Source organism: Aspergillus sclerotioniger (genome assembly GCF_003184525.1).
Source record: "Aspergillus sclerotioniger CBS 115572 chromosome Unknown BO94scaffold_3, whole genome shotgun sequence".
Lineage (NCBI taxonomy): Eukaryota > Fungi > Ascomycota > Eurotiomycetes > Eurotiales > Aspergillaceae > Aspergillus > Aspergillus sclerotioniger.
Window position 1 is genome coordinate 927867 of NW_020290993.1, and position 25984 is coordinate 953850.

Here is a 25984-nt window from a genome sequence, read left to right on the forward strand (position 1 = left end):
GCAAGCTGGCTGGATGGAAGCTGATGTTCGCCTGGCGTGGAGGCGATCTTGAAGACGATCGGCGGCGGTGCTGGTCACGGGAGCACGTCTCCGTATTACCAGAACAGGGGTAACCTTACCGAGGTGCCAAAAAAAAAGTCCAGAATCTCCACGGGAAAAACTAAGGACACAATGCCAGAAGGAAGAAAAAGAACGACTCGAGGAGAAGAAAAAAATGCCAGCTGCGCCAAAATCCCGAGGGGCAGGGAGCCGATCCTCAATCTTCGTCGGCATGGCTAAGAATAGCCCCAAGCGGACGCTTTGCTGCATCTCATCGTTCTAGACCACCCGCGATGAGTCTACGACGACGCCGTAATCCTCCGTCTCGGATCGATCTGCCCCTGATGCATTTGATAGCCAAAATGACCATACATACCGTCTCCGTACGAAACCTGCCCCCCCCCCGCGTTGATGGTTGCTGCCGTTCCCCGTAAATTTCCATCCGCGAAATCTGCCCGAATCACGAATTAAACGTCGCGCTGTTGCTTCTTCACGCCTGCACCTCGCTGTTCCTTCCTCTTCCCCTTCAGCCTTTCTCAGGATGCCAGACTCACTATCCGACGACAACGACTCCAGAACGGCCGCGGTTGCGTCCCGCCCCCCGGCAACCGGCTCCCACCAGTCCTCGCGCCAGAGCTCCCAGGACTCCAACCCGAACCCGCGGAAAAGACGACGACGCAACGGCTCCGCCGATGCCCGCAATGTCCGCGACTTTGTCCCTCAGGGTGCGACATTTAGCGCCGCAGCCCTCGATGTAGACCCAGACACCACATCCTCTTCGGGTTCCGACAGCTCGGATGGCAACTCCTCCGAAGGTGGTGATGCACAGGCCGAGTCCACGTCCACCGCACCGGCGCCACCTGTGAACTGGAACAAGGGGAACAAGAGTGCGATCCGCACATCGCTTCGCAGTCGCGGGAAGACAGACGAGAGCAAATCTACTTCTCAGTTTGACGCCGTCAACGACAAATTCTGGCGCAGTCGCAGCGCGTCTACTTCGTCCGGCGGTGATGACGACGCGGAAGCCTCGAAACCTGGTCAGGATGATGTCGAGGATATCGAAGAGGGTGAGGTGGATGAGGAGAGCTCGGACGAGTCCAGTCAGATGCAGCTCTCTGGCGATTCAGATGACTCGGAGTCTCTGGATTCGGAAGCGGATGATTCGATCTTGCTGAACATAGGGTCTCGGAACGGTCAGAGCCTTGGTCAGGACGAGGATGGCCTTATCACACCAGACGGCGAAGACGACTATGATCCCGAGGCTTTACCAGTTTCCGACGGCGGAGGCGGTACGGTCGCTCATGGACAGGGCGCTACTGAGACACAATCGAAAGAGGATGCGCTTCTCCGCTTCTCGAAGAAGTACCCGACTTCTCCCTCCACCCTCGCTGATCTGGATCGCGACGACATGGACATTCAGGCGAAGTACAGATTCTATGACCGCGACGTCAATGACATCGACCTACAACTACCAATAGCCTGCACAGAATGTCTACGCGAGGGGCACCTGGCACAAGTCTGCCCCTCCCGGGAGGTATGTACTACTCGAACTCACCGAACCAGACCATCAACTGACCCTTATAGTGCGTACATTGCGGTGCCTGGAACCAGCACCAGAGCAGTTTCTGCCCGTCCTGGAGGAGATGCCAAAGGTGTCGCCAGCGTGGTCACGACCAAGAGTGCTGTCCTTCCCCCCTGAAGGGCTCCACGAGCGAGTTCCCCTGCGACCTGTGCGGATCATCAGAGCACCTCGAGTTGAACTGCGATCTCATGTGGAAATTCTCCCTCCAGGAAGCATCGTCAGAGCCCGTTCTCGTCTCACTATCCTGTGCCCACTGCACCAGCAACCGCCATATCATCGGCGACTGCCCGTCGTTGGGAGGAGGACTGCGCTCCTCATCCTGGACCCTCCGCGGGGTCGACCCAAACATGATCACCAATATCAATTCGGTCGTGGGTGCCCGGCGAGGCGGTGGGGCACCCCGAGGTCAAGGAAGGGGCATGAAGATTCGGGGCCGCGCCGACCAGCGCTCTCCCTCATCCGACAGCGACGACATGATGGCCCGGCCAGACCATCGTCCACCCGTCAGTCGAGGCGCCAATCGCGGCCACATCCGGTTTGGCAATGGCATTGGACAGAACAAGAACCTGGCACCTGCGAGCGGTTACAGAGGGAACAACAACAACTACTCATCTGGCAATAACTCCCGCCAGCGGTCGTTATCTCCCAACCCCCGTCCCACGCGCGGACGCGGAAGGGATAGCTGGCAGCCGAATGGACGGGGTGGACTGCCGAACCGTCCTCCATCCAGAGGCAACGGGAACCCCGGACGCGGCGGGGGCCGCGGAGGAGGGCGCGGCGGGAAGCGAGGCGGCGGCGGCGATGCCTATCGCCCGCTCCCGAGTGCGGCCAAGAAGGCATGGGACAAGTTCCGACTGTGATGATTTGGTGTGATGAATAATGAAGACAGGTCGTTGACTCGGTTGGCGTTTCCTGTTTGTACAGCTATACCCCGGGGTTTGATTGATTGATGTGTATATCAAAAGCTGCTCGTCTTGCACCTTCACCTAAAAGCCAGGAGTCCCATATGTACAGCTCCGAACCATGTTTAATGTACAAGACTCTAGAATCCCTTACTCTGTCTCCTGATCCGTAGCCGTAGGAACCTTTTCCCCACCACGATGTCCTACAAACCCTTCATCCAGAATATCAATCAACTCATCCAATCTCTCGATACACAGATCCGTATGCGCATGGTCTTTCAAATGCGCATTATGGTCATTCAAAAGCAGTACTGTTGCTGCGCCGGCGGTATGTCCAGCCGTCATGTCGTCGAGACTATCGCCCACCTACACCAACATTAGCCAAGTAACTTACCTACCCACCTACATTCAAAGGAAACCAATGAAGCGAAATGAAGTGAACATACCATGATCAACCCCCCGGCCCCACCATCCAAGCCCCACTCGTTCGCGATGAACAATATCCCGGCGGGATCAGGCTTGGGCATTAACCCAGGTGTTTCACGAGTGATGATAGGGAGGAAGACGTGGGCAGGGAGATGATTATTGAGGAGGTGCAAGACGGGGGCCCTACAATTCAGTGCATATTAACATCGATACCAATTCCAACCTCACATTTGACATTTGCATATCCGTATAGACAAACAAACAGATATCGACTAATGCTATCCACAAAAGAAAGGTAGACTAAGGTAAGGAAAGGTAATACATACTCAAAATTCCTCGTACACAAAGCGCGTTTCACCCCCCTCTCCTCGAGAAAATCCATTAACTGGACTAACCCGGGTTGAGGTTGTTGGGTGCGCATGGCGGTTCGTTCAATGGCTTTGATTTTGTTGGCGGCTTCGAGTTGCGATTCTGGGGTGGGGAGTCGGCTGATGTGGTGTAGGATGTCGACTTTTTTGTCGATGTTGAGGGCGGCTCTGTTTTGTGTTAGCCTTTTATTCTGTGCTATGTATAGGGAGAGTAGGGGGGGAGGGAATTACCGCATTTCAGTGAACATGTGGTTTTGAGGGAGACTAGGGGGGTTGGTTTGTTAGTTTGGGGGATAGGATTGGATGAAATGGGATTGAGAAGTGAAAATAGATGTGTGTATATGGGAGGTATACCATAAGGTGCCGTCTACGTCAAAGACGATGCCTTTGAGTGGGGGCGCGGAGGAAGTCGGTTTGGAGGGGTTAAGGGGGGCAAAACGCCTTTGACGCAATGGGTAGTCGCCGAGGGAAGCCATGAGGTGACGAGGAACACGCAGGATGGACTGGGATGTGGACATTGAAAAATGGAGGAGGAAGAGGAAGAGGAGGGAGAATGACGAGAGTGAGTGAGTGGCGTTGATAAGATAGCCGGTGGAGCTTGGATGGCGTGGTGCGGAGATGCTGCGCTGCCATTTGCCAGGCTCTACTATAGCTCTACTATAGCTTCACTCCCACTAATACCAGTAGTAGGTATGTATACTCCGTACTTACTGCCTCGACTTGGTCTACATAAAACATGCTTTACGGAAGCTGCAGTCTGGAAAGCTCCTTCCTGCAGCTGCACATCCACATCCTGCCCAACCAGGCAATCCACCTGACACCTCACAATGATCTTCTCCATCCATCTCTCTTCACATCGTTCGTCCCGACCATTTTATACACCCTGACGATCACCATGCCGGCCAACGAGCCCCCTTCCGCGCCTCGCGCCTCCATCCTCAACGCCATCAACCTCCGCAAGATCCTCTCGCTACTCCGAGCCCTGCTCACCATCAAGCTCCTGAATGTGCTAGCATCTCTCACCGGAGTGAGGAGGAACTCTGCCAGATTCCCGACTAGTTACGTCGGCCAGGCCATCAGCTACAGGGAGCAACACATCATCAACATTCTCCTGACTATCGTGCCCGAGAGCACCCTACTCAATGATAGTCTGTCTTCCACCGCGGACATGAGACCCACCACAGCCGACAGTGCCCCCTCTTCTGGTTTGGCCATCCCGCTCATGCCTGTGCCCTCGCGAGTGGTACGTCTGTCGAATTGCGTGACCAGCCGAAGTATGGATCTGGCCGTCGCCGGCAGAGGGAGAGAGCACGACGACCACACCAGCGCGCAAGCGAGCGTACACTTTCTGGGCCACCAGCCGCTCGCCAGTGACTCGGTCTACTCATCAGTCGTCCGGAGAAGCCTGTCGCTTAGTGATCCTCATTCGAACTCCTCAAGCCAACGCCAGAGCATGCTTCCGGGGGTGCGGTTCTCTGGATTCATGTCGGAGAGGTTGCGGTTCAGTATCATGAGTCGTCCGTGGTCGATGGACACCGTGCTGGCGGATGAGTCGCAGCCAGACCAGGTCACACTGGATATGGAGCAGCTGCAGCAGACACGTTCAGCAGACAGCTATCCCGGGCGGTTTCCCATTAGCGATGGATTGGAGCTGAGTTCTTTGGCAACGGCGCAGTGTGCCACCAATGACACCGCCAAGGTCGAGGAGGTGCGGACCTCTGTGAGGCCATTTACCGATGTGTGAGGGCAGGGATGGGTTAACATGTATATCATTCCTTGTATTATCTGGTGGATGCAACTGCGCCGATGATGTTCATGCTGGGTGTAAATGCTTCAGAGCAATGCAGCTAGCCAAATGCAATGTGTTAGATCAGGAACATTCTTCCTCGTGAATCGCATGGTCCAAGTATCCCATCGCCTTGACGAAGATCTTTGCGCTGTCCAATAGTCGTTGCTTGCAGTTTCCCGCGGTATCCATGCCCACAAATGCCCCATACGCCTGGCCAAACTCGATATGTTTGAGCGCCTTCCAAATATTATGCACATCATCTGGAGGGAGCGGAATCTGCAATCATCAGTTAGCCAACACCCCCACCCAACCCCCACTCTACCCCCATCCTCAACCCACAGCGAAGAAATCAAGCAAGCAAGAAAGAAAGAAAGAAAGAAAGAAAGAAAGAAAGAAAGAAAAGAAAGAACAAACCATATTCGGAAAACTCCACATAAACGTATACGTGATCCTACCCTGACCCATGATCCCATCCCCTCTTTCCTCACTCCACCCCTGCCCCCTCCCTCCCCATAATCCCCCATCCCACTAGGCACCGTCCCAATCGTATCCGCCAACAACAACACCCCCTTCCCCTTCCCCTTCCCTTCTCCCATCATCTCCCCAGCCCACCACAACACCGAACTCCCTGGAAAATGTCCCCCAGTTTTAATCCCCCTCACCCCAGACCCCCTCACAACTTCCATCTCCTTCTCCGCCCAGAAGACTTGCCTACCACTATCATCACTCCGCATAACCCACTCCCTATCCTCCGCCGACAAATACACGGGGCAATTAAACGCCTCAGCCCAGACTAGATGCGTGGTATAGTAATGCGGATGGGAGATGATGATTGCGGAGATACCGCCTAGGGAGGTTATGTGGGAGATGGTGGGGTCGTCGAGGTAGGTGAGACAGTCCCAGAGGATGTTGCCGTGGGGGGTGAGTAGGAGGAAGGCGCGTTGGCCGATGGCGAGTTTGGGGGTTGTGTGGAGGGTGAGGATTTGGGGTTGGTTGGGGAGGGCGTGATTGTGTTGGTGTAGTGGGTGGTGGTTGTGGTGTCGGGAGTGGGGGTAGGGGTTTGGAGGGTGCGGAGGGTGGTCCAGGTTTGGCTGTGTGGTGGTATTGGTTGTTAGTTGTATTTGTTCATTTCTTTAGGGAGAGAAGGGAAGTGGGGGGTAGGGAGGGAGAGAGGGAGGAGGATACCCGGTGGGAGGGACGTATTGGCGAGGGTCGTCGCAGATGGTGCAGGTTGGGGGAGGTGTTGCGGTCGAGTATTGTGTGCCGCAGGTGGCACAGATGGCCAGGTCGAGCGGATCGGTCATGGTGGGAAATTAATACGAAGTAGGGTAGGGTAGAGAAGTACAGGGAGAAAAGTAGAAAAGAGACAAAGGGTGGTGGTGATGTACCGGATACTTGGTCCTCTTATAGTGTCTGTGTCAATCTACTATCTATGAGACACCGCCTGATAAGCTTCGCATCTCCGCATCGACCCCGCATCCTAGCCACGGTCCGTCGGTGGCTGATACAGCGGAGAACTCAGCAGAGCCGATGATGTCAAGACTCCAATTTCGGAACACGCGACAACTTTTCATTCCATCGCATGCAGCCATGCATCCACCATTATGCACTATCAACCGTCCCATAGGACACAAATATGCAGCAAGAAGGGAATCATATAAAACAGATGAGTACATGGTACAGAAACATCACCGCAATGTTTACACCCAATGCCTCTCTCAGGCAACATACAACCACCGTCCCATCATATGCAACTGGTCGTAACCGTGAAAGCAAGAATCATCACAACGCGCGGGTCATAAATCGTGAACATGGTAAAATCGTATAACTGTCGAGAATGAGGAAATCGCTGGGTATCAAATTTCAAAATGCGTCACGTCACTAGTCAATGTCGTCGTCCACCTGCTCCGGACTGGCACGATACTGGCTTCTCTTCCGCCGCGCAGGGCTGTACTGGCTGCCCGACGTCAGAGGACGGGGCCCCGTGGGCTTCCGGGGAGGGGGCGTGCTACGCGGAGAGCGCATGATAGAACTCTACAGAGATATGGTCAGCATCATGCGACTAAAGCGTCCCTTCCAGACTTTAACACTAACCCGCGAAGCAACTCGTTCCATATACGATCGCTCGTCATCTTCCTTGACTTTGGGCGGCCGCTCCGGGATCAGTGGCCCCTCATCTTTGATCTTGGGTGGCCTCGGCGGTCCAGTGTGACGCGAGCTCGCTTCCGAATAGCCTGCATCTGAGATGGGCGACAGACGACTGGCACCGCTATGGCGCGGGTTCGCGTTGACCCCCGACAAGCTAGGGTTGGATCCCCAGTGTTCTGAAGGAGCACCAGGAGGCGATCCGTAGACCTGGGCTTGCGTTTCTAGCTGCGACTGATATCGCCCAGACGGCCCCTGGCGAGGCTGGGGGTGGTGGAGATCGAGACTGCCCCGGTGTGCCCGGTACTTCGGGGCTTCCGAGGCTTGCGACGGAACTAGGGGCGACGGAGGTCGGTTCTCCTGCTGCGGGTCATCCAATGTGTACGTGGAGCGCAATCTGTCGTCGCCCTGGTGGTCATAGTAGTCGGTCTTGTATGGCCCCTGTGCGAGCTCTGAACCAGATCGCGATGTATCAAAAGACGCCCGCTCCTTGCGGCCAGGTTGGATGCTATTGCGAATGTTGTCTCCCATTGAAGATGCCGTGGTCTTGGACCAGCGGGAGATTTTCGGGAAGAACGAAGAGCTGCTCGATTTGTGCTTCTTAGCCTTCTCAGTCGTCTTCGGTGTGGCCTCGCTACTGAGGGCGCCCGATGCCATGGGCTCACGGGGGGGCGTTGACACAGGAGCGGAGCCAGCTCGGTCCAGACGGTTGTTCACAGGCTCTTGGGAGGGCATAGGAGGGCTGGAGTAATCCCCCGGTTCGTCGAGTTCCATGTCTTCATCGAGCTCCGGGACCGTACTGACACGGTTCTCAAGGCCACCCCTCCGTAGTGAATTTCCAACAAGTGGTTCCAGAGCAGGCTGGGAGGATGTCGAAAGATACTCTGATTGGTTTCCCGGGGAGGAAGTCCCGGCGTGACCCTCCGGCTCATATCCCTCAGGGTCTACACTGGCGGGCCGGTTGCCTCCACGCATGTACCTGTCGTCTTGGCCGATGCGTAGAGCCTCGACCTCATCAAGTAGCTGTTCGAGCATATCCTCGATCCTGGTCAGGTCATTGGAGTTCTTGAGACTCAGGCCCTTGAGTGCACGCTTAAAGATGTTCTTCCGCTTTGAGCGCATGTCATCCCCGTCGTCCACCGGCACCTGGCGAGCGCTGCGCACGCTGACCGGTTGGGGACGTGGCCCGCCAAGAGCCCTATGTGTCCGCTCATGCTGCCGGTCGTTGGCTTCCAGGAGCATCCCGTCTTGTTGCGCAATGAACTTCTTCATCTCCTCAAATGAATTGCGCATTTCGGCGGCGCTTCGAACAAGAGTCACGAGGATCTCGGTGTCCCTGGCGTTCCGCTGGGCATCGCGAACAGTGAGCTGTTGAGATAGTCAGCAGTGATACATGCAACAGCAGTGATACATGCAACAGCAGAAAGTGAAGACCTACATGGTCCATAAGGGCAACGATATCCTTTGACTGAATCCTGTCAATTCCTTTCCCTGTCGCACTATCGTACAGGGGTGATCCAACTCCCTGGGAATAGCCACTCAATTGTCGCTGGTGAGATGGCATGAATTCATCCCCTCCAATAGGGCTGTCGAACATACCCATCCCGTTTGTATCAATCCCAGCAATGCCTTTGCTGAGAGGCTCGGGAGTGTCAACACTCGGGGAGCGAGGGTTTGCGGCCGAGACATAGCCCTCGTCTTTGGCCCCGAGCGGCGTGCCGAACATCTGGCCTCTAGAGTACTGCTGATCGTAGTAGTTATTCGCAGCATATTCGTCCTCGGGATAGTAGTCCTGGTCATAGTGGGATTGCTCAACCGATCCCAGGCCCAAGCCGGCGCCGGCAGCGGCACCAGATTTGTCAAAGAGAGGAGATGGAGCTGGAGCGTCTTTTGAGGGCGTCCGGTTGAATGACCAACTGTTCTCATGGGCCGCTGGTCCTTGGATGATGGAAGGGTTTGTATTGATTTCTGATTCAGAATCCGGGCTTCGATCATCTGCATGTGGCATTGGGTCGTCATCAAGGTCATCCAGGCCACCGGCGAACAAAGGAGCCGGCTCGGCCGGGTCGTCCAGCGACTGAGTGACGCTCTGAGGCGGCGACGTAGCACCCATCCGTCTAGGGAATGAGGTAGCATCGGGACTTGGAGCATCCTCGCGCTGTTTAAGAGGGCTTCCTTGACGAGATTCATGAATTGATGGCTCCGGTTGTTCCATAGGCACGGGTTCGTGGCTCTCCTCTTGTTCCGGGATTCCTGCCATGGACCGATTCGCACCAGACTGACTGGACTTGGTATCCAGAATCGTAGGGTCTAGGAGAGAGGCTACTGCCGATTCGACTGCCGCCGGATGCATAAATTGAGGGTTGCTGCCACGGCCTTCAGCGACAGGTCGGCCTTCATCCACTTTGTCATGGTAGTCGATCTCGCTGTCGGTGTACCCGGTCATCCGTTTACCCACAGTGCTCTGAGTCTCCGTCTCTGCCAGTGAGTTTTGGTCATCATCTTCGTCATCTTCGGATTCTGTCTCCCAGTGTCTTCCATCTCGTGGGGATGGCCGGGGGGTCTCCTCGTAACCGAGCTCGGGGCCGGGTTCCTGCTGGCGGCGTAGAGACTCCGTCTGGCTTGTGATACTAAGGCCTTCTGGACGGGTTGATCTTGCCAAGTTCGTGCTGGGCGCAGACGAAAGAGAGTCAATCGAGAGGCGCGGCTCCAATTCTCGTTCATCTTCGGAATGATCGTACCTATCATAATGAGTCAAGTCCTGCTTGACCGGAGACTGGCTCTGAATGCTGGCCACACTTTGTATCGGACTGAGTGTGCGCCGACGGCTTGTCAGATCACTGTAATCGAGATCATGGTTCTCGGAGTGGGTATCGAGCAGGTTGGCTGCGGCAGCTGCTGCGATAGCGGCATCCCCAACGGGCGAGCGACTCGCGGGGCTGTGGATCGACAAGTCGTGGCTGGACAGGTTGCTGTGCTTGAGCTTCAGCTCGTATCGCGTGTCCAGAGGGGTGCGATTCGGAGTCCGGGTTCCGGGAGACAGCGGCTGAATTGGGGAGTCGCGATATACTTCCTGGAACCTGGCGTCACTGTATGGGGACCCGTACCGAGCTGTTGGTTCTGCGGTCTGCTCGGAGAGAAGAGAAGCTCTCGTCAGGTCTGATTCAATCGCACTGCGTAGCGGCATAGGGGCAACATTGTGCTTCTGGAAGACTAGTTCGGTCTCGTTAATACTTCCAGGGTTTCGGGGCCCACTACTTCTCCTTCTCCCCTCGCTCTTGCCGAGGCTTGATCGTGAATCGTGGTGCTGGAGGGCTGCGGCGGTCAGGGCCGTCCCAACGAGCGCAGCCTTTTCCGCTGATCGCAGTCCTTTGCTTTTTTGTCGTCGCAACTTTTCTTGCTCCGTCAACTCGGGCCGATTGGCCCATTTGATGTATCCGAGATCTTGGATTCTCTCGTGGCTTCTCTCGCTATCCTTACTGGATCTGCGCTCCTTCTGGGAGGGAACTGAGTCGCCAGAAAGGATTATGCCTTCATCGCGACTATCTTTGTTAAGAACGACTTTGGGCTTTCGGACGTCGGGGGCACTGGCATGTTTGGAGAGTCGCCTTCCCAGCTCATCCCGAGATGGCGTGCTGGCGGAGGAGTGTGAGGCGTTCATGTCGCGGTCAAATTTGGACGTGTTGGAGATGACCTTCTGATCCTTCTTAAGTTCTTTCAGCTCCGGTAAGATCAGTCTCCGGATTGCGTCTTCAACGGTTTCAAGTAGCTTTGGATTGTTAATCGAGGACTTCGACGTGCCGGATTTAAACGAGTACTGGTCCCCGGACCGTCGATGAGAGGACACAGCCGAGGCACTGAGAAGGCTGGACTCCGGGCTCATCATATCGTCGGTTATCCGACGTCGAGGAGACTTTGAATCCATATCTTGGAGGTGATCGCTATCTTCGAATCTACTTCTCTCGGCGCGCCGGCGTTGCCTGGAGACGTCACGAGGATCGTTGCTGAGCTTCTCTGCAACTCGATGAGCGATTCGTTCGGTGCTCAGACTGCGACTGCGTTGTCGTCGTGGGGTTTTGAGGTATTCTTTAGACTCCCTTGATAGACTCTGGCTGCGTTTTCGACGAGGACCGGATGATGGGGCGTCTAGCATGCTATCCGCGGGCATCGAGGAGATATCCGAGGTTGGGTGGAAGTACCTCGTGTCGCGAGACAGGGCGGAGAGCTCACTGCCTTGGTCGCGATTCATCAGTTCGATTTCTAGGGGCAAATGGCCAGGAGGCTGGTTCTCGTCGGTGGCGGAGTTGGAAGAGCTGATGCTATGGTCATCGGCACCCGACTCACCCAGCGCCTTGTGCTTGTGGGGCGCGCTGAGGGAGATGCGGCGGGAATAGACCGGTTTCCGGTTCCCACTCGATTCGGTAATCTGGATGTGATCCTTGTCTTTAAGCTTCCGAGAGGAGGAAGGGGTGACTCGGACGCGGACGCTGGGCCGGGAAGTTAGGGATCCAGAACCCTTCCCGCCCTCGAAATACTCGATGAGCAGGGAGGTCTGGGAGTGCTGCGATGAGCGGGACAGTTTGGAGTCGTCCCCGCGGGATCGGTGTTTCCGGCGAGTGGGGATGGTGACGGGGCTCCCGTCGTCAGGAATGGAGTAAGAGGTCCTGTCTGTGCGGCGAGATATGTCAGTTGCCAGATCAGTGCCTGTGATGCTGCCGTTGGTATCGACAATGGATTCAGTGGGGGCAGGCAAGATCGGTCTGCGGGTGTCGACGCCCATGATGGAGGAAAAGAGCGAAGGTTCTTTTCTTTTCAGCCAGACAAGACCATACTCTGCTTTGGGAGGGGGGAGGGGAAATTCTTGGTCTCTGTGTTTCTTTCTTTTTTTCTTCTTTTTCTTGTTTCTTTTTATTTCCTGTTTTAGGAACTTGCAAGATTTCAGGGGCAGGAAGCGTGCAGGGGGGGTACGGTAAGTGGAAGGATTAAGGCTGGTACTGGGTCCGACTGCTAACAGATTGGAGTGTCACTACAGATCGGACCGATCGATATGCAGCTCGGATGAGGAGAAGGAATCAGACGGGTGGATGGGTTGGGCAGGAGATGATGTGAATGGGGAGAAGGATGGCGATCAGAGCAGGTGGGGACGCAGAGGGCAGCTGTGAGGGAGGCTGCAATATCACAAAAAGCAAAGAGGAGAAGCGTACCAGCGCTGGGGGGTTGGGAGGAATATGCAGCAACAGCAGGATTAACAGTGGAGGAGGTAGAGGAGGAGAGGAACGCAAAATGGCAGTAGTAGAAGGTGGTCAGGAAGATAGAGGGAAAGAGACGACGAGGGGCGTAGGTGAATTGAGGAAGCTCCCTCACTTGCGATAAGCCAACAATCGGTGTGGATAATCAATCAATCAATCAGTAGTCGGTGGTGGCCATGTGCATTCACCGCAAGAGTCGCCCGTGCATTGGGTGGATTGGATGGAACTCCGGGCTGGGCTGGGGAAATGAGTCGGTTGCAGGGCACACCCAACCCAGGTGAAAAACTCGAACCAGAGGAGTGAAGAGAGGGAAGAAAAAAAAAGAAAATGAGGAGAAGGCAATACTGGATGGGTGGAAACGGTGAAGGGGAAAAAAAGAGAAGGCTGGCAGAGTATAATAATAATAATAATAATGGCGGTTTAGTTAGTTAGTGGCCGGCTAGACAAGAAAATGTCGCTGGAACTTAAGTAAGGTACGGCCTGGATGAGCTGGCAACCCAACTGATCGGACTGAACGGACTGAAGATGCTGCTGAGCTTCTGCCCTCCAGCCTCGCGATTATCCCGCTTCCTGGGCTCTTATAGTCGCCTCGCAGTCTGAAGAGGTCTTTTCACTTCACTTTGGGTTCCATTGCTATCGGCAACGTCGGTTGGGTTCAATAGAAGTGGACTGCTTCCTACGTGTGTATCCCTCGGGGTCCATCCATCCTCATCCACCAGATGAGATCCACGCATGGTGACCGAGCAACTGCACTCCGACCCTCTCCCACTGCTGAGAGGATATAAATACTGGCGAGCCGTCAGCCTTGCCTCATCCCCGGTGTCGCCTTCTTCCCGATTATGCTTCTTCAAGAACAACCTAAACCCTCATCCACTCCCGTTTTGTCCCAGACCACCAAAATGTAAGGAGCCATCGGGGAGATAATATTTTTTTTTTATTCATATATCCACCCATTTCCACTGGACGGGCGGGCTATTGCCTTCGTAGTGCGACCCGAGATGTGATCTGTATCCTGTCTGTCTGCCAGTCCCAGACTTGGGTGGTCCTATTACCATCGTACAGGTGTGTGAGAGCGTTTTTGCCTCCTGAGACTCATGGTGATGAAACCTGACGGTGAAAAAACCTGGATCGTGATGCTCCGGAATTGGCTGCCATTTATACAGCATGAAACACGAGCCCTGCCAGCAGTGTCCAGAGCCCCCCGATGTGACTCGTCATGTAGAGCCACGATCTTCTGCTGTACCTGGGACCGGACAATCCGAAGACCACTGCGGAGTAGGCTACTCACGGACAGCATCAACATCCGAACAACATGACTAGTGTAGGTACGGTAGGAAAGTCCGACCAAAGTCATCGCAGGGGTGGAGCCCTCCCCCTCCCTCCATCCCTCCCTCCGACCCGCCTCATGGCAAAGAAGAAAGAAGAGTCACCTCAAGGCCCGGGCGGTCTCCCAGACGACCGACTCTCCATCAACCATTGGCGGTTAAGGCTGCCAACTCATCACATCCATCGGCCCTGTCTTTACCCCGCTGATTGGTGGCCTTTACGCCCATTGCAACGATCATCACACTGTAGGACAGGTGACGGTCAGGATCAGTGCTGCTTACTGCCACTTGCAACGTTGGATGCAGCAGGGTTCCGTACTTTTGCCGGGATGGTGGCACAGGATATCCCGTCCGATGAAAAGTTCGACGGCGGATCCCGTTCCGTCCCTTCTTCCCTTTCATGAGTTTCCCAGCCACCATGATCACTGATCACTACCCAAGACCCAGCCACCCATCCTGTTGATTCGCATAACTCCAAGGATCTTCCATGTTTGCCGGTCATCCAGATGCCACTCACCTTCCAGGAGGGTCTGTTACCATCCGTCAGCAAAGTCAATTCTGTGTGATGGGATTCGTTAGAACAGACAGAACCAGTACTATCAATGCATGATGAGTGGCAAGCTGGAAGGAGATATCTATCTACCTACTACTAGTAGTTACCCATCGGTCGATGCCGTCCTTTCCACCACACAGGCAGCCACCATCCCGATATACTACCTCAGGAATCCAACCTAACATCGCATTAAACTTTCTTTAATTTCCCGGATAGCATTCCTCGATTAGTCGCATTCTTCGCAAAATCTTATTTATCTTCCGAATCCCGATGGACAGACTAGTATCTACCACACATACCTACCTGACCTACCTTACTATGTATAGATAGTTCCACCCTGTATCAATGACACCACAGTACTTCGTGCTCCGTAGATAAGATCACCTATCACAATTCACAACCCCAGTCTAGATAGTACTATCTATTCATAGGCCAACCGAACAGCTAGCCCGATTCATTTCGTACCGGCTACCGTACATGAATGACATGCATTGCAGCTATCGATGGCTGTGAGCCCTTCTGGCTGCCAAGGATGTGCTTATTCAATCCAATCGGGGAGGTAGCTAGTTTTATTATGAATTATTGGGATTTGGGAGGTAGTGTGGAATGGATGCCAATAGCTAAGGTGCTCGGTCAATTGGATCCTGCTGTTCATATGCTTTACTATCTGTGAGGGGTAATGTAAAAAACTCCATTCGTATGATAGGAAGGCTAGGTATAGTCAAGGAAGCAGAATCGGGGGCCCTCTTCGCAGACTGATTCGCACTCCTGACCTGCCTTTGTGTATCCTCCCCTGCTGAAGTGGCCTTCGTTTTGTCCCACTTAGCAAGCTTGGGCTGGTCAGGCCACTTCTAGCCAGATCGGTTCTAGATGTGGATTCTTTTAAAATGGCAAACTGACTGGTCTACAACGGGTACAAAACAGACCTTAACGCTGAAGCAATGCTTTTAAAGATATCTATCAAACACAATTGAAATAACTATATGTAGACAAGTCCAGATATCCACAGGGTAAACTCCGAAACTAAATGCCAAGTCTCAACAAATCACGACACACCTGCTTTTAGCTAATTCAGTCATCATCATGCTTCCGCTTGAACTTCAGTCCCTTGGGCTGGCTGCCGTAGGTCCGTCGTCCTTGTTGCTGCTGCTTCTTGTCCCGGCTCAAGCTGGATCCCAGCTGGATGTCAATGCGCGGCGGCGTCGAGAACCCGAATCCCTTGGCAATCTTAACCAGGTCAAGCTTGTGCACATCGAAGACAGACCGGAGGGAGTGGGAGGCATATGCCTGGAGGTAGGCGCGGTAACCTTCCTTGGCGGACTGGAGGTGTTGAGTCAGTACGGGAACACAATTATACACGGTACTAGGTAGTACACAACTCACCTTGTTCAGATAGTAGTTCTGACCAATCAACTTCTCGAGCTGAGACTGAACGTTGACGATCTTGTTGGCCGGGAAATCGAATTCCACAACGGGAACACGAGCCTCCTTCAGATGCTTCAAGAAACCAACCTCGGAGGGCTGCAAGAACATCAAACTGCGTCCCTTTCCGTTGACACCACGAGCCGTACGACCGACACGGTGGACGTAATCTCTGGTGTCATCCGGGGGGTCAAACTGGATAATCCAGTCCACAGCCGGAATCTGGTTACTGTTAGATAACACTCCGAGAACCATTAGGCTGGTAGGGAACTTACATCCAAACCTCTGGCAGCGACATCAGTGCAGATCAAAGTTCCTTGCTTAGCATTGCAGAACTCGAAGAATGTGTTGGTCCGCTTCTGCTGCTTCTGCTTTCCGTGGAGTTCGAGCACCGGTAGGTCGATGTAGTTGAGCAACTCCGCATGGTACTTCACGCAGTTACAGCTGGAGAAGAAAACAATGATCTTCTTCTTAATGTTGCGCTTGAGGAACGAGAAAAGGAGCAAGAAACGCTTATCAGCTTCACAGATGACGTAACCCTGTTCCAGACCCTCGACCGTGCTGTGCTCTTTCCGGTGGTCGACGTTGATGTACAGAGGGCCAGGGCGCAGGGATATCCGTGCCAAATCTTCGACTTTCGTGGTCTGGGTGGCAGAGAACAGCATGGTCTGTCTCTCCTCGGAAGGCAGGATCTTGACAATCTGACGCATTTCGTCCTCGAAACCGACTTCCAGAATACGGTCCGCCTCATCTGCACCGGCGTTAGAAAACATTGTCCTGTTGTACGCGTAATCAGGTCGTACTTACCAATAACAAGTGTCTTCAGGTTCTTGAACACAAAGCCAGGAGTGTTCTGCAGATGATCGAGCAACCGTCCGGGAGTAGCAATGAGCAGGTTGACACCCTTGGTGAGCTTCTCTGCCTCCGCACGTCGGTTCGCACCTCCGATGACGATACCATATGTTTGCGAGTGGTGTGCCATCAACTCTCTAGCAACACCGAAAATCTGGAGCGCCAATTCTCTGGTAGGAGAAACCACAAGGACACCAGTACCTAAGTAGAAGAGTCAGCACATCATCGATCGGACGAGCGCCCAGTAAAAGGATTATAAACCCACCGTTGCGAGGCTTAAAACGCAATGCGCTCAGCATCTCCACAGCAGGAATCAAGAAAGACAAAGTCTTTCCGGAACCCGTCTTTGCGGCACCAAGGACATCACGACCAGCAAGTAGCGGAGGAATGGTACGTTGCTGAATCTCAGTCATAGTCTCGAAACCCATATCCTGAATACCCTTCATCGTCTTCTCGGAAAGGTTCAATTCCGTGAATTTCTTCGGCTCGCTATCTGTCTGAGGCAGACGGACAGCATCCAGCGAAGGAAGGTCCGCACCGTTTCCAGTTTCCTCGCCCTCGCCTTCTTCCTCATCCTCTGGGTCGGCCTGGCGAACTTCCTCCTCGCTGTCGTTCTCATCCTCGTCGCCGGAGTCGTCGACCTTGCGCTTCTTGGGCTTCTCTTCCTTCTCGGCCTCCTTAGTAGACTCGACCTTCTTCGTCTTCTTTTTCTTTTCAGTGGAGGGCTCGGTCACTTCGGTCGCGGCATTCTCGACTGCGGGCTTCGGAGAAGCATCTTCGGTCTCGGTCGCAGCGCGCGCACCGTGCTTTCTCTTGCGCTTCTTGTTGATAGATTTCGCGGAATCCACAGGAATCGGCATCTTGACTGAGTACCTTCCGGAGAGAGTTCCCTTTGCGAAGAAAAATTCGAGGTAAGGGAAAGGTCTGGAACGTGAAGCTGGGAGGCCTTTTTTTTCTTTTCTCTTTTTTTTGGTCCGGTTCTGCCAAACTCCGCGTCACGTGTTGATAAGGGGCGATAATTGGTCCTCGTCGAGTCCGTGCTCTTACTGCCTGAGGCATCAGAATGGTCTCTTCCACCCATACATTCCGCACACTGTTTTCTCCCTTTGGCGTCTATTATACACTGATTGCTACATCTGTCCAACGTCAAATAATGAGAAACATACCAAGTGGTCTTAATGTGATTAGATGTAGCCCTGTCAAACAGCAGTTGCTTCTATACTCTGACAATATTCAACGCAGCTATGGCATATCACTTCGAGACCTCTTTGCAAGCTATTGACTCTACGACTCCCGGCAAAAGCTAGGAAGACAGTGACTAGAAATTATGCTCATACTATATCAGTTCTTGACATGCTATGTTTGGTGAATCTTTATCAAACCCCAGAAACTGAAAGATAAGCTAATGGCAGTTACATAGAAGTACTTTCATTGCAACAAGCCGTCTTCAGGTCCCATTTCATCTCCAGAATCCCTTCAACAGACAGGAACTCTGGCATACGAGCGTGAACTCTCTGATATAGGATGTGACAGCTCCCATATTCAGATCTACGTATTCGCGCCCGTCAAGCTGCCTGACGACTCGGGCCCCTTTGAGGCCATGGTAATACTCATTCTGCCCCTGGACAAGACTTTGACTCCATATAGATATTGGGTGGGTACTATTCTTTGACTACATAGGCATTTCATTCCGAAATTCCGAATTCCGAGCCTGAATACTCGGACTTTCGGTCATCAACGCAAAGCCGGGGCTTTCAGTGAACCCCTAAGGGTAATCAGGTGGCCTCTAACTAGTGGCTAAACAAAATGTCTATTGCGAACTTCCAGTCTCTAGGAGAAATAGATTCGATGAAATGCCGCATCAAGTACGCCCCACCCGTACCCGGTGCTTTACATTGAATGTTTCACATCGTTCTCCAGCGTTTGCAGCTATCAAAGAACAAATCCAGCCCGCTTGGCCAAAAGATACAGGCTGCGTAAAACCAATCCATGCCAGTCTCCCAAGACCTTATTGAGCGCTAATTGTGGCTGTGGTGCATCTCGCCCCTTTTTATTTCTTATCTGATTAGGCATACTCCGTATACTCTTGGCCAAACTACCATTCGGAATATTCAGGCTGCCCCTGACGGCAGCTTGGCTCTCAACATACAGACAAAACGTACTATTCAGGAACTGAAGGTGACTTGTCGAATGTTTCAGGTAGACCTATACTTAGTATTTCCATCCACTGACAGCTTAGTGCCCATCTAGGTTCTAGAAAGCGCAAGGCTGACCTATGAATGCGCCTTGTTCTCTCTATGCCGCTTCAAACACTCCAATTTGTCACCGGTTTCGTAAAAAAGTCAGTCAAATATGCGCTGTCACTGAACCTGTGAACATTTATCGTAGTTGTACGCAACATGAACACCATTATGAGATGCACGGACGACATCCAAGTCTCTCGTGCGGGCCCCTTGGGGGCGGCTAATACGTAAAGCATCCAAAGACACGTCATCAAATGTAGTTGGTAAAGTCGGCTGCAAACTTAGTTGTTGATATGATATCTTGTACCAGTAGTAGACAATTGACATTACCCATTTCCTATAGAAAAAACATTCTGCTTGAGCACTGCATGGGCATCATGTCTCGGTTTCTCCAGGCGCCGTAGTTTAGGCATCAGTATAATGGCATTTCCAACATGGTCTAGCGGATTACCAAAGGGGCAAGTGCTCAGGGTATAGAAAAGTACAAGTGAAATTAGATTAAGAATTAGTTCAAGGGTTCTTTGGCTAGCAATTACTAGATACCAGCTACTGGGTTAATAGGCAGGGTTTTGTGTATTCTCTGCTAGATAGTACTAATGATGTGATAGTATGAGGAGGACTTGGATTAAATGTAGATCGTTGGGATTGGAGGTTATATCCATAAGCAGCGCGTATACTTGAAATGTTTTATTGGTAGATGAAGATATACAATTCGTTCGAAGTGTTATTTTCTGGGAAGTCTAATCTATACTACTTGGAGGTATTGTTTCCTTCAAGATATATAATCTTGCGTAAAACTCCAATCAAGACAATGAGAATTATGCTATGATACATTATCTAATTATGAACTCCCTTTTGCACAGTAGTACTAACTAAGCGGAGTTATCTAGCGAACCAGAATAAAGTTGAAATCCATCATGAAACACCATCACCAGGTCGTAAGAAATCGGCCAGGCGAGATCTCGAAGAGTGGCGTAGCCGAGAGCCACGCAATCCTTGGTTCTGCAGTCGTAGGCCAGGAGCCAAAAATAGGACGAGCCTTCCGTCATCCCAAGGTTGAGGCGTCAGCGCTTCGGGACCCTGATAGTTAGTTAATCCACTAAGATGGGCGTCTTTTCCGTCCCAACACAATGTGCGAGTAAAAGAAAAGAAGGTTGTCAGTGGGAGATTTTGCTTCGTGGGAAATTCACACCGGGGGAAATGAAGAAAAATACGGGGTTGGGACTTGGGAAAGATGATCAATGGGGAAAAAGGACGTCATGATGCGCGATCACGGACGGGCAGGCCTGGTGATCTGCTCTTTGGTTGGTGTTGATCAGGGATGCGGGAAGCGATGTCATCTCAACTAGATAGATGCGTGTCCGGATGTGTGTGTGTGTGTGGGTGGAAATTGGAAAGATGCTCGGAGACAAGGGAATGGAAATATAACAACTATAAGTTCATGGCGAGAGAACTAAGCTCGATAATGTGCCATATTGCTGGTTTGTAGTTGATTAAATCGGAAATAGGTGGATCGGTCAAGTAGATAGTTTGGTTTCTGGAAGATTGGGCAAGGAGGAGGCTGTGCAGCGCAGTTTCCCTGGCGGAACAAATAGTCGCCATAACCCTTGACGGATGGTTTGGTCCATAGTCTGGGGCGCCCTACCGTGTCCATGTTCAATAATACTACCTACCAGTAGTATGGCAATCTCATGATACGAGTACGATCTTTCTTACCATTCCGGTGATCTTTCAGATCAACAGCAATTAACACGGGCCCATGTCACCCCATGAACAGCAATTGGCCCGTCTCTGCCGTTTCTCTCTCTCCCATTGAGGCAGGTTATCGACGTCTGACATGAGACAAGACACACACAGACAGCATCCATCCCACGGCCTTACCAGGTAATTACTCAGCAGCATGTCGGGTTGTTACACGGTCACGGTGTTACCTTACACGGTCCCCAGGAACAGGCACAGGCACAGGGTCCAGGTCCACGGTTGAAACAAAGGTAGATCGGCCGGAATATAACCTCAGCTGGAGATTTGACAGTTCAAGGTGATCGATAAAGGACCTGACATCTCATATGTACGGGGTACTGAGACCTCATTCCGCCGTGCTTTCTTGCTAGTGGCCGCGATCGAGATGGTCTGCTACGTTGCATTGACCTTGCTCCTTGCGCTGGTTCGGTACGCACCACGATGTTTCAGTCACAGCAATGCGTTTCATTGGCTCGTCGCAAAGACTCGTGGAAATGCAAGGTTATAAATAGCAGTATGCGATCTGATATAGGCGGTGAGAAAGGGCGAAAGAGAAGGAGGAGGGGCAGACGAAAGTCGGAGAACGAGGTCAGTGGTGAGCGACAACTTGGAAGTCTCTCCTACGTAGACAACAGCACAGAGGGGAGTGTAGATCTTCGGATGGACAGTAAGCGCAAGTGGGATGGGATGGACTGTGTCCACTGTGCACCTGCACCAACTCCAAGACACTGCGATCCAGGACGACGAACAACGGCAGACCAGATCCACTGGCATCAGATTTTAACCTCTGCAAGTCTGCAAGTCTGCGGTTGCACCCCACAAGCACGGAGGATGGTAATTTCGTAATGCGGTGGGAGGATGGAACCATCCATGATTGCCAGCCGTTTGGCTCCCCCGGCGCCATAAAATTTCTCTAGCCCGCCGGTGCTAGACAAATCAGAGCGCGGCCCGGCGGGTATGGAAAGCATAAGTAGGCATCCGCATTTGGGCCAGACCCAACCCCCTGAGGGACGCGCGTGCGCACCAGCTGGAGTCGGGCAGATTGGGACAGGAAAATCGAGTCGATGACTTCAGTTTGGTACCGCCCATGAAGGAGGAGGCATGACTCTGATGATCCGATCATTTCAGGCCTGGCAGCTGCTGCTCGCCCCGGCCCGGGTATTAGTATGTAAGTCGGCAGCTGAGCAGCAGCAGCATGGTTACTACTTAGTATTCTGTCTGCTTTGCCATGCTTCTGACCTTTGTTGGACCTTGTGATCGTTCCGGACCTTGTTCCCGGAGTGAGGGATTGTAGACATCATCCCTGCGTATTTGCTGATTGGACTACTAAGAGCTCGGTTTGCCGCCCATTATTACTGCACTGTCACCCAAGACAGTCATCGTTGGAAGCTGTTCCCTTTTTATTGTTCCTCATCCTTGATAGAGCGGCGGTTGTTGTAACTCTTCCAGGCTCCATACCAGGTTAAATTGTACCAGGGACCAACTTACCTTGCGGATACGGTACCGTACAGCACTCCGCCCGGCGGTGGTTCTCTCCACTTTCCCGTGACACGCCCAGTCCCGGCGTTGATTTGCTCCCCGAGTGCCGCCCCCGTGCTGAGTCAGCGCCTGGAGGTCTCCCGGTGGTTTCACAACCAACATTCCGGCCGTCTCTCCTGCGACCAGAAGGCTCGCTCCCCTGAAGAAAATACACACGTCCGGCGCTGTGACTGTGTTTCCAGAGGGCGACGGTTTCTCATCTTCCTTCCCTTCCCCTCCGCCTGTGGTCTTGTCTTGTTTTTCTCTTCTTTTCGTTGCATCTCTCTTTCGCCAATTCGATCCCCCGAGGGTGCGAAACACCTCCTCTCCTTCCACCCCCCTCCTCCCTTCCCTTCCCGCTTTTAGGGAGAGACTCAGGCAACCACCTACCTATCCTCCCCCCCGGCCATACTGTGTGTCGCCATCCACGCTCGCTTTGTTGTTTCAGTCCCAACCTCGACACTCTCTTAACCTCTTTATACCACCGACCGTCGCTCATTTTATATACCGACTTCTTTTTCAATCGCTCTTTCACCTCGATAATACCCGTTTCATCCGATCTTTTGTTCTGCTGCACGGAAAGAAGCGCCCTGGGCTACCAATGACGTGGTGAACCGTAATCGCAACAGGATCCCACCCCCGTCTAGCGACAATCCTTACATAGTGCCGTATCCGACGCTTCCTAGAATCCCACCCTCCGCAAATTCGACAGCGGGGACCCCAAGGCACGAGAGAGGTCACCATCCGCCGACTTCCTACACTTCCGCATCCGGCCGCGCCAAGCTGGTGCTCTGGAGTACCACCTTCTGCTCGACCGACTCTGTTTCTCACATTCCTACTTACTTAACCCCCCACTCATCGACGGACGCCCTCGCTATCCTTTGCAGCGGCAGTCCCCGGCCATATCCCGGCCAAAATGCGATTAATATCCCTCGTCATCAGTTTCTTGGTCGTCCTGCTCAACTCCCCGCAGGCGGCCGCCGTCAAGCTCATCGAATCCAATGCTCTTAGTATCTGTCAAGACAGTTCGAACTTCACAGCCACCTACTTCAGTGTCACTTTTACACCGGGCAACCGCTCGCTCTCCTTCAGCTTCGATGGAGTGTCGGCAATTTCGGGAAAGGTGACGGCGGAGCTTGTTCTCGAGGCCTATGGTATCCAGGTTCTGACCAAAACTCTGGACCCATGTGAAATGGATATTTCGGGACTTTGTCCCATGAATGCTGGTGCTATCGATGTTCCTAAAGCTGTCATCACGGTGCCTGAATCCGTGGTCAAGTCCATTCCAAGTGAGTGCTCTCTGCACTCAGTGTACCCTCAAAGTGTGCCCTAGTCCACTGATCACCTCTTGTAGACATCGCCTACACCGTGCCGGATCTCGATGCCAACGTGCGTATCTACATCAACTCCACCGATACCGGCGAAAGCATTACTTGTGTCGAAGCGTCCCTTTCAAACGGCAAGACAGTCTATCAGAAGGGCGTGGGCTGGACGACAGCAATTATCTCTGGTTTAGGACTGGCTGCCTCGGCTATCACCTCGGGCTTGGGCCATTCGAATACTGCTGCTCACGTCGCGGCTAACGCACTCTCCCTCTTCAGCTTCATGCAATCCCAAGCAATGATCGGTATGACATCAGTTCACATGCCTCCGATTGTGGAGTCATGGACACAGAATTTCCAGTGGAGTATGGGTATTATCCATGTCGGCTTCTTGGAAGACATCTGCACCTGGTATCAACGGTCGACCGGAGGGACTGCCTCGACGCTTCTTTCGGACCTGTCAACGACGTCGGTTCAGCTTTACAAACGTCGCAAGCGCTCTGATGATGAAGAAGGCATTGTGAGGAAAGCCACTGGGTACTTCAAGTATTATCAGAAACGTTCGTCCGCAAGCACCCAGACAGCCACGGACTCTAGTGTCATTGTTCGTGGTATTGAGCGTGTCGGTTTCAAGGCTGGAATTGAAACCACGAATATCTTTTTGACCGGTCTGATCTTCTTTGTCGTGTTCGTCGCCTTGGTAATGTTGCTCGTTGCCATTTTCAAGGTTATCTGCGAGCTTCTTGTCAAGAATGGCAAGATGAAGAGTGATAAGTTCCAGGAGTTCCGTAACGGATGGAAGGTCGTCGCACGTGGAATCCTGTTCCGGCTCACCCTGATCGGCTTCCCCCAAATGTCAGTTCTCTGCTTGTGGGAGTTTACCAAGGTGGACTCGGCTGCCGAGGTGGTTCTCGCCGTGATCATGTTTATTTCAGTGGTTGCAGCGCTGGGTTGGGCTGCGGTCAAGGTCATGCATCTGGCCAAACGCTCCGTCATCATGCACAAGAACCCGGCTTATATCCTTTACTCCGACCCTACCTGCTTGAACAAGTGGGGGTTCTTGTATGTGCAATATCGTGCAACAGCATACTACTTCATCGTTCCATTCTTGGGATATATTCTCATCAAGGGCATGTTCATTGGCTTGAGCCAGCCAGCTCCGGTTGTGCAAACGATCGCCCTCGTCATCATCGAAGCCGGCATGCTCATTGGCGTCAGCGTCCTGCGACCGTGGATGGACAAGAAAACTAACATCTACAACATCTCTATCGCTGCCATCAACTTCCTCAACGTTATCTTCCTTCTTTTCTTCTCCAATGTGTTCAACCAGCCTGGCATCGTCACCGGTGTTATGGGTGTTGTCTTTTTCGTATACAACGCTGTGTTTGCCCTAGTGCTGTTGATCCTCGTCCTGATCGCATCTATCTACGCCATCGTTTCCAAGAACCCCGACACGCGGTACCAGCCCATGAGAGATGACCGGGGCTCGTTCATCAAATCTGGAGGTCAGCTGACAACCGAATTGGATGCCCTGGGCGCCACCGCCCGCGGGGACATGAAGCCTTCGCCATACAAGTCCAGCCCGTTTGAGGATGATAATGCGTCCTTCTCGAGCGGAAACGGTGCCAGTGTTAGCCGCCAGAACCTCGAAGCCCCCGAGGCCCCGGCCAACCAGACCGCTCGTCATTCCCCGGTTTCCCCAGTCGACCCATCCTTGCCGCTATTCCCAAGCGACAACAATTCGATCCGGAACGGCCCCCCAAGCTACGATGCCAATTTCGGACGGGCGCCATCTCCCGTCCCACGGGGCTACAACAGCTCCCCCTTTCAGAACCCACATGCATACCGGCAACAAAACAACCCCAGCCCATGGCAAAGGGGGGCAGGATATGACCACTGAAAGAATAATACGATTGCTTTCTAGCCCTGCTTGAGATGAAGTTATGGCTTAGTGCGGGCATGGGTTGATTCTTCGGGCCCTTTCTAGCTTTACTGACCGCATCCACCCGCACTATGTGCGTTTTGCTTTTGATTCCTCACATTTGCCTGTGCATCTGCCTTTGGCTACCATTCCTTGTCGTATACTGTGATATACAGGAAAATTTTCTTTTCTTTTCTTTTAACTTGCTCTGGCTGTCTTCCGAACCCTACCAAGGCATCTTCCTTTCTTTCCCCCTTTCTCTGTCGATGTTTTTTCACCGCTGGCGTTCTGAAATACTGGATCTGGAGATCGGTACTTGGGTTTTGCGGAATATGTGAAGTTTTTTTGAGTGACAGGGGGTCTGTTTACTGTCTGATCCGATATCCCTGTATTATTGTGTGATTTCCTCATGTACGGAAAGAAATCATAATGCTATGCCATGCGTTGCACAAACGCATGACCTTTCAAATTCACCTTGGGCGTCCCCCGTAGCATGTAGACTCGATCTATTATTGAGTTCAGTTTCAATGTTTTAGTCCAGAACAGACCATATATGATGCACATACACATACGTATGCATGCACGCTG

General features: G+C 52.8%; 7 protein-coding genes across 7 annotated transcripts; 3 read left to right on the forward strand and 4 right to left on the reverse strand.

Annotated features, from left to right (window-relative positions):
- The first annotated feature begins 500 nt into the window (after positions 1–500).
- On the forward strand, positions 501–2677 carry BO94DRAFT_531128 (zinc knuckle domain protein). Its single transcript, XM_025610833.1, has 2 exons — positions 501–1573; positions 1624–2677. The coding sequence occupies exons 1-2, from the start codon at positions 581–583 to the stop codon at positions 2479–2481; spliced, it is 1851 nt and encodes a 616-aa protein (XP_025471974.1). The 5' UTR covers positions 501–580; the 3' UTR covers positions 2482–2677.
- BO94DRAFT_562871 (putative haloacid dehalogenase-like hydrolase) lies at positions 2468–3793 on the reverse strand (the record flags this gene model as incomplete). Its single annotated transcript, XM_025614320.1, has 4 exons — positions 2468–2889; positions 2970–3132; positions 3276–3508; positions 3689–3793. 4 exons carry the CDS (start codon positions 3791–3793, stop codon positions 2674–2676), a joined length of 717 nt encoding a protein of 238 aa, XP_025471975.1. The 3' UTR covers positions 2468–2673.
- A 419-nt stretch (positions 3794–4212) lies between these two features.
- BO94DRAFT_581554 (uncharacterized protein) lies at positions 4213–5061 on the forward strand (the record flags this gene model as incomplete). Its single annotated transcript, XM_025615413.1, has 1 exon — positions 4213–5061. The coding sequence occupies one exon, from the start codon at positions 4213–4215 to the stop codon at positions 5059–5061; it is 849 nt and encodes a 282-aa protein (XP_025471976.1).
- A 63-nt stretch (positions 5062–5124) lies between these two features.
- BO94DRAFT_606433 (putative metallo-beta-lactamase domain protein) lies at positions 5125–6410 on the reverse strand (the record flags this gene model as incomplete). The annotated part of the gene is made up of 4 exons (XM_025616517.1): positions 5125–5382; positions 5521–5601; positions 5643–6237; positions 6292–6410. 4 exons carry the CDS (start codon positions 6408–6410, stop codon positions 5188–5190), a joined length of 990 nt encoding a protein of 329 aa, XP_025471977.1. The 3' UTR covers positions 5125–5187.
- A 468-nt stretch (positions 6411–6878) lies between these two features.
- Positions 6879–12031, reverse strand: BO94DRAFT_606437 (uncharacterized protein; the record flags this gene model as incomplete). Its single annotated transcript, XM_025616518.1, has 3 exons — positions 6879–7140; positions 7201–8619; positions 8690–12031. The coding sequence occupies 3 exons, from the start codon at positions 12029–12031 to the stop codon at positions 6988–6990; spliced, it is 4914 nt and encodes a 1637-aa protein (XP_025471978.1). The 3' UTR covers positions 6879–6987.
- Positions 12032–15195: 3164 nt separating this feature from the next.
- On the reverse strand, positions 15196–17584 carry has1 (ATP-dependent RNA helicase HAS1). Its single transcript, XM_025614888.1, has 5 exons — positions 16918–17584; positions 16608–16853; positions 16076–16551; positions 15762–16022; positions 15196–15698 (listed from the first exon to the last, which is right to left on the reverse strand). The coding sequence occupies exons 1-5, from the start codon at positions 17510–17512 to the stop codon at positions 15450–15452; spliced, it is 1827 nt and encodes a 608-aa protein (XP_025471979.1). The 5' UTR covers positions 17513–17584; the 3' UTR covers positions 15196–15449.
- A 5277-nt stretch (positions 17585–22861) lies between these two features.
- BO94DRAFT_221649 (transient receptor potential ion channel family protein) lies at positions 22862–25805 on the forward strand. The gene is made up of 2 exons (XM_025606224.1): positions 22862–23442; positions 23508–25805. The coding sequence occupies exons 1-2, from the start codon at positions 23070–23072 to the stop codon at positions 25373–25375; spliced, it is 2241 nt and encodes a 746-aa protein (XP_025471980.1). The 5' UTR covers positions 22862–23069; the 3' UTR covers positions 25376–25805.
- Positions 25806–25984: the final 179 nt, after the last annotated feature.

What these genes read in the sequence shown, in the direction of transcription:
- BO94DRAFT_221649 (XM_025606224.1), top strand. Translation starts at nt 23,070, where the DNA reads ATGCGATTAATATCCCTCGTCATCAGTTTCTTGGTCGTCCTGCTCAAC. An exon ending in CGTGGTCAAGTCCATTCCAA is followed by an intron (nt 23,443 to 23,507) that starts GTGAGTGCTCTC and finishes CACCTCTTGTAG; the next exon opens with ACATCGCCTACACCGTGCCG.
- has1 (XM_025614888.1), bottom strand. Translation starts at nt 17,512, where the DNA reads ATGCCGATTCCTGTGGATTCCGCGAAATCTATCAACAAGAAGCGCAAG. An exon ending in CCTGAAGACACTTGTTATTG is followed by an intron (nt 16,552 to 16,607) that starts GTAAGTACGACC and finishes ACGCCGGTGCAG; the next exon opens with ATGAGGCGGACCGTATTCTG. An exon ending in TCGCTGCCAGAGGTTTGGAT is followed by an intron (nt 16,023 to 16,075) that starts GTAAGTTCCCTA and finishes AACAGTAACCAG; the next exon opens with ATTCCGGCTGTGGACTGGAT.
- BO94DRAFT_531128 (XM_025610833.1), top strand. Translation starts at nt 581, where the DNA reads ATGCCAGACTCACTATCCGACGACAACGACTCCAGAACGGCCGCGGTT. An exon ending in AAGTCTGCCCCTCCCGGGAG is followed by an intron (nt 1,574 to 1,623) that starts GTATGTACTACT and finishes TGACCCTTATAG; the next exon opens with TGCGTACATTGCGGTGCCTG.